The 12,439-nt window shown below is 55.1% G+C and overlaps 1 protein-coding gene across 1 annotated transcript; it reads left to right on the top strand.

Annotated features, from left to right (window-relative positions):
• The first annotated feature begins 33 nt into the window (after positions 1-33).
• Positions 34-11,615, top strand: TIMM17A (translocase of inner mitochondrial membrane 17A). Its single transcript, XM_015099420.3, has 6 exons — positions 34-92; positions 4,141-4,240; positions 4,363-4,426; positions 8,251-8,379; positions 8,991-9,101; positions 11,123-11,615. The coding sequence occupies exons 1-6, from the start codon at positions 67-69 to the stop codon at positions 11,206-11,208; spliced, it is 516 nt and encodes a 171-aa protein (XP_014954906.1). The 5' UTR covers positions 34-66; the 3' UTR covers positions 11,209-11,615.
• Positions 11,616-12,439: the final 824 nt, after the last annotated feature.

The following is a 12,439-nucleotide window of genomic DNA, read 5'->3' as shown; positions in this document are numbered from 1 at the left end:
GGATCACTTCCGCCGCCGGGCCGGCCCCGCTCTGTTCGCCCGGCATCGCGGAGCCGCGGAGGCAAGATGGAGGAGTACGCGCGCGAGCCCTGGTGAGCCTGCCTGCCGCCTGCCCCGCTGCCGCCTTCGGCCCCGGATCCCCGGGCCCCCGCGCTCCCGGTTCGAGGCCGCTCTCAGCTGCGGGCTGGGCGGCGCCAGGGGCCGGGGGCACCCGGACGTGAGCGGCCGGCTGGGGCCGCCGGAGCTGTTCCCGGTGACCTTGCGGCGGCTCGAGGGCGCCCCGGCTCGTCTGTGTCGCCGCGACCCCTGCCCGGCGGCGTGTGGGGAGCATCCCCGCTGCCCGCTGGCGATCCTGGGCTCGTCCTTGCGTCCGCGCGGCTCGCCCTGCGAGGGGAGGCGGCCGTGTCCTGGGAGGGTCCGCGTGGCGCGGCGGCTGCGGTCCGGGCGGTGGGGAGCGGGCGGTGGAGGGGGCCCCGCGTGGTGGGGACGGGACGGCGCGCCCAGGAGAACGGGGAGAGTGGAGTGTGCTCGCCAAGGCGCCGACAGCGGTCCGTTCGTTCGTCTGTCCCAGGAGTGAAAGCGTGGAGGAGTTCAAGCCTTCTGGGGTCAAGAATGACAAATCAGATCTTGTTATTTGAGTTCTTGTGCAAGAGTGCAGGGGCAGGAACCAGGGTGTTCTCCAGCTGTGTGAAAGGGCCCAGGGCTTTGACACTGCCCGAGCTAGCCAGGCTGCTGCTTCCTGCTGTTGTCCTCTCTGAAATGAGACAGAGCGTGTGTTTCAGCGCCTCCCAGCTCTTTAAATTTATCTTCTCCAAAGACAGTGGCCCCCCTTCGTGGGTGGTGCTCAGGTGTGCAGGGCTCAGCGCGGCGCCGCCGTTGTCACTTGCTCCTCCGTATGTGACACGGGGCGGTAGGAGGGGGAAATATGTGACTGTGTTGGGTTAAAGATTTTAGAATATTAAATTTCCATTCTCTATTCAGTTTGTTCAGTCTCTAGGTTGTGTCTGACTCTTTGCGACCCCATGGACGGCCGCACACCAGGCTTCCCTGACCTTCACTAGCTCCTGGAGTTTGCTCAAACTCATGTCCATTGAGTCGATGATGCTGCCCAACCATCTCATCCTCTTTTGCCCCCTTCTCCTCTTGCCCTCAGTCTTCCAGCGTCACGGTCTTTTCCAGTGAGTCAGCTCTTCACACCAGGTGGCCAGAGCTTCAGCTTCAGCCCTTCCAGTGGATATTCAGGGTTGATTTCTTTTAGGATCCATTGGTTTGATGATCTTGCAGTCCATGGGACTCTCAAGAGTCTTCCCCAGCACCACAATTTGGAAGCATCAATTCTTCGGCACTCAGCCTTCTTTATGGTTCAGCTCTCACATCGGTACATGAATACTGGAAAAACCATTGCCTTGACTATACGAACCTTTGTTGGCAAAGTGATGTCTCTGCTTTTTAATACACTGTCTAGGTTTGTCACAGCTTTCCTGAAAGGGGGCAAGTATCTTTTAATTTCATGGCTCCAGCCATCATTCGCAGTGGTTTTGGAGCCCAAGAGAAGAAAGCCTGTTACTGTCTCCACTTTTCCATCTGTTTGATGGGACCCGACGCCATGCTCTTGTTAGTTTTTTGAACGTTGAGTTTTAAGCCAGCCTTTTCACTCTCTCACCTTCATCAGGAGGCTCTTTAGTTCCGTCCTGAGTATGTCATAGCTTCATCTTCATCTCACTCTTTGATCACGTGTTCTCAGAAGCCCTTGGTCTGTGGTAGAAAGAACTTGGGGGGTTTGTATTTGAATTGGTTCTATCAATACCTGTGTGATCTTGCTCAAAGCGCTTCATCTCTTAGCCTCTGTTCATCTGTGAAATGGAGAGGAAACAGGAATATTCTTTTGCAAAGTTAAAAGACTAGGCACTCTATAAGGGCCTCCCTGGTAACTCAGATGGTAAAGAGTCTGCCTGCAATGCAGGAGACCCGGGTTCAATCCCTGGGTCGGGAAGATCCCCTGGAGTAAGAAATGGCACCCCACTCCAGTATTCTTGCCTGGAAAATCCCATGGACAGAGAAGCCTGGTGGGTTGCAGCCCATGGCATTGCAAGAAGTCGGACATGACTGAGCAGCTAACACTTCACTTCATAAGGAAATAGGCTGGCTTTCCAGAAGGTAAGGCTGTTTGCGTCATAAACCGCCTAAACCGTGTACTGTGCAGCCGCTCAGTCTTAGCTGACTCTCTGCGTCCCCATCCCCTTGGACTGTAGCCGCCAGGCTCCTCTGTCCATGGAGCTCTCCAGGTGAGAACACTGGAGTGGGCTGCCAGTAGATCTTCAGGGGATCTTCCCGACTCGGAGACTGAACCTATGTCTCCTGCACTGGAAGGAGGATTCTTTACCACTGAGCCACCGGGAAGCCCACCGTATTGGGTATTTAAAAATGGTAACTTTTGATCATGTGATTCATTATTGGTTCCCTGTTGCCCTGTGTTTGCCTGGCATTTATGTTTAGAGTCTGGGCTCAACTTAGCTTTGTGAGGGACACTGATTTCCGCAGACGCGGTTCGGAAGCTGTTTCCGTCTTGCATTTTTTTTATTATTATCTTTTTTTTTTTCATTTGTTTTAGACATCATCTTGTGGAATACTGTGGCTGCTCTCTGATCTGAATCCTGCTGTTTTTTACTGATTTTTAAAATGCTCATTTCCGTTCTGATCGTAGGATCATTAACCTTTTACAGCTAGTGACTCTCCTTTGTCTTTTTTTTCTTTTTTTCTTGGCTGCACCAAGTAGCTTATGGGATCTTACTTCCCCAGCCAGGAATCAAACTCGGCCTCAGCAGTGAAAGCACCAAGTCTTAACCCCTGGACCACCAGGGAACTCACCTCTATTAATGTTTCTGCTGGTTTGAGGAAAATCCCCTAACCCTTCTCAGTCTCAGAGCGCTGCCTCCTCATCCTTTAGCGAGAGGTCAGGTTGCCCATGGACTGGGCTGCCTTTAGACTCTGACTCAGTACGTTGTGGGTGGAGCCTGCCCAGAGCCTGCATTTGCCGGTTTTGCTTTCCGGCTCATTGAAGGGAGCCTGGGGTAGCCAGGCCGGGAAGCATCCGGCTGACGGTTGGGTGTCTGTTGCATGAGATCTTCATTCCGTACCAGCCTCTGGTTTGTATTAGGCTTGGAGAGGACAAGGTGTTTCAGCTTCAGGGTTTTGTATTTCTATCTGGCAAAGTCAGAAATCGCTCATTATTCAGACTCTTCAGCAGCAGTGATGCACTAGACTCTCATGTACTTGAGCAGGTGAATCACCCACTTCACCCTGGAGATTAGAAAAGACGCTTATTTATGAACTGGACTATTCACAGACTTGTTTTTTCTTTTCGCCATGCCTTGCAGAATCTTAGTTCCCCAACCAGGGATGGAACCCGGGGCCACCACAGTGAAAACGCTGAGTCCCAACCACAACCACCAGGGGATTCCCATTCCCAGACTAAGTTTTTAGCGAGCCAGATTCCTGGAACGTCAGTTCCGTTCCACTGATGGAATCCATCAGATGTCACGGTGCTGCGTGCGCTGGGGAGCTGCATTTGGAGACCAGGTTACAAATTTAACCTCTAGTGATCAGATATGAGAGGTTACCAACGTGCTAAGTGGATCTGATACAAACTAAAGTTCCAAGTGCTAACGTGGACTCAGTAAACCTGAAAAGAAGTTTTAAAATTTAAATATTAAACGGTGTGTCTTCTTCTGCCCTTGTTGAAGCCTGATTCTTTGGGTCTCAGCTTTAAATTTTGCTCCTTCTGGAGAGCTTAGCTTGATCGTGAGGCAGGTGGATCACCGTTTGGTTATAGTGTGATTTCCTAACGCTTGTTAGTTTGCTTAGCGCCACGCCAGCTTAGGGTAGATGCACCAGCAGCTGAGTGAGTGGGGGAGTGCTGTGAGCAGCAGGGAGCTGAAGCCAGTTCCCTCCCTCAGCTTGGAGGACTCCGGCGGCGCAGCTCCACCTGTCTGGGACCCTCTTCTCTGTTCTGTGGGCCGGCCGTTCCTGGTTGCCGTGGGCCCTGCACTGGAGTCTGGCGTGTCCCTTGTCAGCAAGGGGTTCTGTGGCTTGTAAATGAGAGCTGTGCTCATCTTGGGCCTTTCCCTTTCCTGTCCGTAGCCCCTGGCGCATTGTGGACGACTGCGGTGGGGCCTTTACGATGGGAGCCATAGGTGGTGGGATCTTCCAGGCAGTCAAAGGCTTCCGCAATTCTCCGGTGGTAAGTGGGCGACCAGCCTCACGGTCCCATCACGTGGTCGCTGTTTGCTAATGTCACTCGGGCCTGTCAGTGGGCTGGAAACATGTCATTCTCCTGACACATCTCCTTTTGTTCCCTTACAGGGAGTAAACCACAGACTACGGGGGAGTTTGACAGCTATTAAAACCAGGGCTCCGCAGTTGGGAGGTAAGCAGAGTGTTGCTGTTTGAACTCCAAACATTTTTTTATGTGTTTGTTTGTTTTTTTTAAGATGAAGCTCTGTTTTTTGTTGATTTTTTCCCCTTTTCTTTTGTAGATTTTACGAGTTAGTGATCTTAATTAGGTCTAAATAACTGCTTGTCCCCTTCTGAGGGTTCTTGGTTCATGATTCAGTCTAGCTTAGATTGCAGCGCCCAGCTGGAGCTCTGCCTTCAGAAGCTTGGTGGCGCTCTGCCTCTGTTGGTCTTTGTTTTACTTTCCCCTCTTGTCCAGAAGGAAGACGGTGTGTCCACAGCTTAGGTTTGTGAGTCTGGAGTGATAGTGTCTAGGGTAGCGTGAAGCTGATGAGTATGAGTGGAAGGGTTGGGGTTCGCGAGCGCTTGGTGGGACTGATGGGGCTCCTCCCATCAGCTCCTGGACGTCAGTGCAGAAGTGAAGGAGATGTTCCTCACGCTCTTTAAGCCTGGTTACTCGGAAGCTGGGAGAAGAGAGGGCAGGAAAGCTGGACACTTGTGTCTGCTTACAGAGACGCCGTCAGGCCAAAGGGACCACGTCCAGCACGGAAGCGGAGCCAGCTCCCAGCCTCCGCTTAGTCTGTGCGGCGGCGGAGATGGTCCCTCTCTCCTCTCTTCATGCGGCAGAAGAGATGGTCTCTCTTTCTCTCTTTGTTTTTATAGCATGTTTTCTCTTTAGAAGGTGGTAGCTGGCCTGTGCTGTTTATTGAGTGCCTGTCGCGTGCTGAGCTTTCCAAGTGCTCCATTATTTTATTTAGCCCTCATGGCAACACGGAAGGCAAGTAGTAGTATCTCTGTTTTCCAGCGGAGGAAATGGAGGCTCCAAGGTTGACGTGATGGTGTATCTGTTTCCTGTTCTTCCCACTGTGATAGTTGGACACCTTGGAGAGTAAACTGACTCATTTTCCTCTGGTCTAATGGTTACCACGTTGTTCAGGGGTGATAAGTAGTAAAGACGTACACACCCCACCCCGACCTTCGATAAATGCAGAGGCCCTGTGAGTGTGAACAGGAGTCTTGAGAGGCTGCTTCTATCACGTGCGTTCTCACTGGATAACAGAACAGGTGACTGTCGCAGCCAGGGTCAGCCTGAGGGGCTATAGCAGCTGAACACACGGTGGGACCGAAAACAGACGGAAGAACTGAGGAAACCTGAATCCAGTACGGACGCCAGTTAGTAATGTACCGGGTTTGGGACTTCCTGGCTGTCCAGTGGTTAGGGACCTGCCTTGCAGTGCGGGGGACACGGGCTCAATCCCCGGTCAGGGATGCACGGGGCGGCTGGGCCCGCCGCCACAGCTGCTGCGGCCGTGCATGTGCCGAGAGCCCAGACTGCAAGAGGGGAGGCCTCCACGGGGAGACCGCCGCCCCCCGCAGCTGGAGGGGAGCCCCCTCAGCTAGAGCGGAGCCCCCTCAGCTAGAGAGGAGCCCCCTCAGCTAGAGAGGAGCCCCCTCAGCTAGAGAGGAGCCCCCTCAGCTAGAGCGGAGCCCCGTCAGCTAGAGCGGAGCCCCCTCAGCTAGAGAGGAACCCCCTCAGCTAGAGCGGAGCCCCCTCAGCTAGAGAGGAGCCCCTTCAGCTAGAGCGGAGCCCCCTCAGCTAGTGCGGAGCCCCGTCAGCTAGAGCGGAGCCCCGTCAGCTAGAGAGGAGCCCCGTCAGCTAGAGAGGAGCCCCCTCAGCTAGAGAGGAGCCCCCCACAACTAGAGAAAGCCCTCACCCAGCGAAGAAGACCCCGTGCAGCCAAAAAGAACGAATTAAAAAACATTATTTAAAATAAATGCAAATACTGGGATGCGCTTTGAATTTAGTTCAGGGAGTATAGACTGAGCTCTTCCAGCCAAGCTCTTGGGAAGGACACCGTGGGAAAGCCATAGCTGTGTCCTGAAAGGTCTTCTGTTTCCAGAGTGGAACCAAGATGCTTTGACACGTCCCGTTCTTCCAGCACGTCTGTGCACCTGGACTCGTCCCGAGTGTGGTCACCATTCCTTCCCGCTGAGAACAGCACTTGGGAGCACAGTCTGGGCCCTCGCATCGTTGCTGTGGGCTGTGGCCGTTCCCAGGCCTTCTTAGGAGCGCCCTGTGTATTTACTTATGTGCACATGGGCCCTCTGACTGCTTAAGCACACGCACACGTGTAGACCTGTCTTCTGTATACCTGTCTGCATTGGAAATCGGGTTCACAGTGACAGCCCTGATTCCAGTCCAGGCCCACAGAGTCCTCCTCCTGTCTCCCTTTGTACACCTTCCTCCCTGCCCGACACCCTTCGACATGGGCACATGGACCCCCGTGCCTGGGAGCATCCCTCCTGTGGACCCCTGCTCACCTGCCCTGGCCGCGGCTGCCCTCTCGGGCCCCCGTCTGCATGGACCAGTCCCCATTCTCGTCGGCCCCTGGCTCACTCTGGCAGGCATCCTTGGGGTGGGAGGTTCCCACCTTGAGGAGGAGTGGAGTGGGCGGGCCTCGGGTGAGTGTGGTCAGGTGACTGACACGCCTGGGCGTCGTCTCTCGCAGGGCAGGGCCCCCCTGAGCTGGAAGGGGTGACTCAGTCCTGTCATCTGGAGTGTCTGGTGCACGGCCAGCGGTGAGCAGGCTGTTGCTCAGCTGACTGGTGGTAGCGTGCGGGGAGGAACAGAGGTCTACTGATCGGGCTCAGACTCTGGCCCTGGCCAGCCCACCCCTGCATCCGGAGGTTTCAGAGGGTTCGGGATCCCAGCACGAGGGCTCCTCACATCCTTTTTCTTACTTTTTAAATTGTAGTAAATACAAGAACCCTTTCTGTGCAGCGCACGCTGTGTGCTCGCATTAGAAGACTTGGAAAACAAAAGCACAAAGAAGCTGACTCACCTGTTGCCATCTGTTACCATCAGCCCCTGGGGCTGCTGACAGCGGAGAGCTCGGTGTCTCCTTCCTAGATTCCGTGTGCACTCCTAGGAGCTGCTGACAGCGGAGAGCTCGGTGTCTCCTTCCTAGATTCCGTGTGCACTCCTAGGAGCTGCTGACAGCGGAGAGCTCGGTGTCTCCTTCCTAGATTCCGTGTGCACTCCTAGGAGCTGCTGACAGCGGAGAGCTCGGTGTCTCCTTCCTAGATTCCGTGTGCACTCCTAGGAGCTGCTGACAGCGGAGAGCTCGGTGTCTCCTTCCTAGATTCCGTGTGCACTCCTAGGAGCTGCTGACAGCGGAGATCTCGGTGTCTCCTTCCTAGATTCCGTGTGCACTCCTACACTCGCACGTGTGGGTGCTTATCGTTTTTACAAACCAGTCACCGTCTAGGAAGAGTTTCAGGGTGAAGTAATCTGACTGAGGGCTGCTTTCAGCTTCGTGCTTGAGGAGTGAAGGGGGAAAGGAGTGGGGAAGGCAGTCTCCATCCCTCGCGGCGGCTCCATGAGTCTTGCCACTCACGCTGCCCTATGCTCTGAGTCTGTGACACACTGCAGAGCACCTGGGCGTCTTCTCTGTTCTCACTGCGGACTTTCAGAGAGCAGGTGCTTAGTGGCTCTGACTGAAGAAAAGGAAGAGACGAAAGGGGAAGCTGTGTTAAAGGACGGGAGGCAGGTGCACGCGCTCTGCCGAAGCGGCTCTGAGTGTGTGGAGCCCGGGCCGCCGAGGCTTTGGGCCGCGGCGGCTCACTGATACAGCCCGAGCTTTATTAAAAAGACGCGCATTCTGACTCTTGCTCAGCCCTTAGAGTGTGGGGATTTAAGAACATAGCGAGTGTTGTTGTTTGAGCTTGTTTTTGACTATAACGTTTAAAGTGTAAGGTTAGAACAATGAAGTGTGTTTTGTTCCCTTAATTAAACAGGGAGCTTTGCGGTTTGGGGAGGCCTGTTTTCCATGATTGACTGCAGTATGGTTCAGGTCAGAGGGAAGGAAGACCCCTGGAACTCCATCACGAGCGGCGCCTTGACCGGAGCGATCCTGGCGGCGAGAAGTAAGACGCACATGCGTGTTGCCGTCTGACCGCGGCGCGCCTGTAGCGGCGGAACCGCGCCTCGTGGCAGCCGGTTTAGTGTGGGTGCGGGTGTGAGCTGGGCAAAGGGGAGGGATCTGTCACTTGGAATGTTGAGCATGTGAGCACCTGGGGCTCCGACCAGTAACTGCCGAGGTTGGAGCCGCTCACAGCCCAGTTCCCCCCGAGCAGCTGTGACCGGGCCTCTCCCCCCTGGGTCTGCACTGAGCTGTGGACCTGCCGCACAGCGCTGTCAGCGTAGAGTGCAGAACCTTCCGGGTCCTGGGGTTAGAGCAGCCCGGAGCTCCTCTGGGCTGGGGGGTGAGCTGGGGTCACCGGGGGGCGAGCCGGGGTCACCGGGGGGGCGAGCGTGTGGACTTTGTGGGTCGTGACGCCTCTGTCACAAGCACTCGGCTCTACCAGCACAGCCCGAGAGCCACTGCCAACCGCACGGGAGCACACGTCGTGTCGTTCCGATAAAACTTTATTTGCATAAGCAGGCCGTGAGCTGGGCTTGGCCTGTGGATGGTCTGTCCGTCCGTGCCCTGACGCTAACCTGGATCTCTGTCTCCCTCCCCCACCAACGCCCTCAGACGGGCCAGTGGCCATGGTCGGGTCGGCTGCCGTGGGTGGCGTTCTCCTGGCTCTCATCGAAGGCGCTGGCATCTTGTTGACACGCTTTGCGTCTGCCCAGTTTCCCAACGGTGAGTTGTCTCTCTGGTAGCACACAGCCCAGGCATTTGGAATGAAACAGAGTCTGTCTGCTCAGACGTGGCCGTCTGAGCTCCATGCACGATGGGCGCGTGTACTGAGCTCGGTGAGGAGTGTGGGCGCAGGGGCAGTTCTGGTTGAAAAGGTCGGTGTGGGCGCAGTGGACTGTGTGTGTGTGCAGAGGAGCACCGAGCTCGGCGCGACGGCAGATGGCCTGCCCTGACCTTGCTCATGGATGTCAGGCCTCGTCAGCACTCGTTTGCTTCTTGTAAGAAATTGCTGATCATCTTAGATCTGTGTGAAGGAAGGTCCTGTAGCTGTGGGAGGCTCGTGGTGGCCAGTCTGTGTCCTGTGTGTGTGCGCGTATGTGTGCGCGGGTGTGTGTGTGTGTGTGCGGGCGTGCACTGGCCGCCGGGGGCAGTGGGCACGTGGGTCTGGCACATGCTCAGAGGAGCGAGGCGAGACCTGGGGGTGGTGCTTCTTGGGGCGGGTGACCCCTGGTCGGGGGCTCACTCTGGAGCTGGCAGGGAGAGCTGTTGACGCTGGGAGTGTGGCATGGTGCTGCCTGCCCCTCCTGTCCAGTGCCAGGGAGCGTGGAAGGCTGGGCCACCAGCGCCCGTGACGTGGCCAGGCGGTGTCTGCTCCACAGTCAACATGTGCGGGTTCCTGGAAATCAGAAAACGTGAGTTGTCTCAACAGGGACATTCCTTGACGTCGTAAGGCAGCAGAAAGACACAGGATCATTGAGTGGGGATGGCGGTTGAAAGTTATTTTTGGAGTTTGGAAAATATCTGGCCCAGAGCTCTGAGCTGGTCACAGCTTCCAGTTCGGTTCGGTTTCCCTGATGTGGGGTCTTCTGGGGCAGGGCTCCCACAGGCATGCTCAGCGCACCAGTGGGTGACCCAGGTGACCCCTGGCCCTCATGCCTCCCTTCTGTTTTCAGCCATCAGTTCTTAATATTCTGTTGTGATTTTGCTTTTGCTTTTCAGTTTAACACTTTAGTTTGAAAGATTTCACATAAAACATCAGAAAAGTTGCATATTTTCAGGAATTCGGAAATTGACGTAAGGAGAGGTCAGTCACACCATCTTGTGGGAGCTGGTCTTGTTTCCCTCGCTTTAGGGTTCTGTCCTCAGAAGGGGTAGCTGAAGGAAATGCTGTTGAGCTTAGACTGAGATGTTTCCAAAAAGCTTTGTGGGGGCGGAAGTATTTGGAAAGTTAATTGTGTGTTTCCAATTAACTTACATGAAAAATTCTTAAAAAATAAAACTGAATCCAAATGGTAACAAGGGTTATTTTTGGTTTATCTTTTTCACCCAGTGTCTCCTCCAGCTTTCTGGAATGAACATATTTTAGAGTGAAGAAGAGCAATCACTGGGGTGAATGGAGCTCTGGAAAGAGCCCTCTTTCCTGCAGGCCTCTTCCCCCAGTCCTTCAGCCTGCCCTCATGCCCCTGAGGGGAGCAGGGGTGATCACCACCGTCACAGGCTTTCTGTTAAAGAGCCGTGTTCTTTCTTGGGTCAGGGAGGCTGTGCCCGCCTTCGAAAGCACCGGCTGCTGCACGTGGCGTCTGTGGCGGCTGGGGGCGGGCCTGTCTTCCCACTGCAGAACCTGCTTCTTGCGTGCATCAGTGTATAGACTGTATTACTGAGTCCTCTTGAAATATGACTGAGGTTCTTAAACTTGGTGGAATGTCAGGAGGCGTGAGAGATTGGTGCGGCCTTGACACGGCAGCTCGCTCAGCAGTTGCTTTGAAACTGGCGTGCTGCCCCTTGCTGTCACTAGGCCATCGGACTGTGAGGGGCGTGTAGAGCCGTCCATCGGGGGTGGGGGGGCTGCCTATGCTGACAGCGAGGAGGCGGGCTCGTGGGAGTCGAGCAGCCCCACAGACGTCCGATTACAGCTCGAGTGTAGCAGCATTTCTTTTTGAGATGATTGATTTGCTCTCTACAGAGACTTGTTCCTTCAAACTGCGTAGTGTTCAGGTGGCATCTAACTTCTCTCTGAACTGCAGGGCCTCCGTTTGCTGAAGACCCCTCCCAGCTGCCTTCTGCGCAGTTGCCAGCCTCGCCCTTCGGCGAGTATCGGCAGTACCAGTAGGACTTCCCTCCCGGACTCGCACAGAGGGAGCTCAGTCTGAGGAAGGATGTCGGAAGATCAGGTTCAGTCTGGTTCTGAAACCGCGGTGCGGACAGCTGTGGCCAAACAGGCTGTGAAGAGACTTTCAGCACCTTTTTCTATTTAAAGGAACATGGTTGGGGTGGCGGGTGGGGTGGGGTGGGAATCTTAAAAGATAATACATTTATTTATTCACACGTGGATTGCATTTGTGATCAAAATAAATGTCTAAAATCCTTAGAAGGAAACACAGTGAGTGCTTAGAAGATGAAGGACCGCACGGCAAACAGCCACGAAGCGTGACTTTCCTCGGGGGCTTGTCGGCCTGTCTTTGCTCTGTTAGTCGAATAATAAAAAATGCCTGGAGATCGCCCTCTCTCTTAGGATGAGTTCTAGAGTTCTGCATTTCATCCTCAAATTCCGACAAGGCAGAGTCCACTGAAGACTGCGTGCGGCAGCCCGTGGGTCCATGCACGGCGCGCGCCGCCTGCTGGGCGCCGCTTGGCCTTCCCCCTGCGGGTGCAGCTGTGTCCTGGTTCATGGGTGTTGGCGGCAAGACGCGAACTCCTCACCTTCGAGGCTTCTGGGTTTCGATTCTTAATCATCAGCAAAGCTTCCTTCCAGTAAACCCAGCTCTGTGTCAGAGGTTCGTGGAGCAAGTGATAGCGCTGGAGAAGGCCGGTGTCTCCTGTGCTTTGTGTGCTGGAAAGTATATAAAGTCCAGGCTGTTTCAGTGTGTGGCCAGCCCTTGAAGCTGATCTTTGTAAGGGGTGTCCTCTGAGGTCTGGCTGGGACTAGAAACAGATCGGCAGCTCAGAATCGGCCACTTTGCTGGTGGTGGAAATGCCCAGGGGCCCTCCCGAAGCCGGGCCGTGGCTCTTCCCCACTGCCTGCCCGGTGTGACTGCCGTGTGTGTGGTGAGCTCAGTGCTGCGCACGTAGCAAGCGCTGAATTTACTCCTGCTGGTGTGAGCTTTGTCTGTGTGGTAGAATACACAGGACGAAATGCTGCTTTTAACCGTTAAGTGTACAAGTCGGTGGGTATAAAACAGCGCATCAGCCACCTTCAGCATCCCACAACTTCTGCAGCAGCAGCTGGGGGGTGGTAAGCCCCCCCACCCCACCCCACCCCCAGCTTCCGGCAGCACAGGTCTGCCTCCCCTGGGCACCTCGCGTAAGCAGAGCCTGTGCCTTCTGTCTGCCTGCGTTGCTGT

This window comes from Ovis aries, chromosome 12, assembly GCF_016772045.2.
Source record: "Ovis aries strain OAR_USU_Benz2616 breed Rambouillet chromosome 12, ARS-UI_Ramb_v3.0, whole genome shotgun sequence".
In the NCBI taxonomy this organism is placed as follows: Eukaryota; Metazoa; Chordata; class Mammalia; order Artiodactyla; family Bovidae; genus Ovis; species Ovis aries.
Note: the sequence above shows the minus strand (reverse complement) of the source record. Positions and strands in the feature narration are given on the sequence as shown.

Excerpts from the sequence above, each read along its gene's own strand:
- TIMM17A (XM_015099420.3), top strand. The coding sequence starts at position 67 with ATGGAGGAGTACGCGCGCGAGCCCTG. Across the intron at positions 4,241-4,362 it reads GCTTCCGCAATTCTCCGGTG|GGAGTAAACCACAGACTACG; the intron begins GTAAGTGGGCGA and ends GTTCCCTTACAG. Across the intron at positions 9,102-11,122 it reads GTCTGCCCAGTTTCCCAACG|GGCCTCCGTTTGCTGAAGAC; the intron begins GTGAGTTGTCTC and ends TCTGAACTGCAG.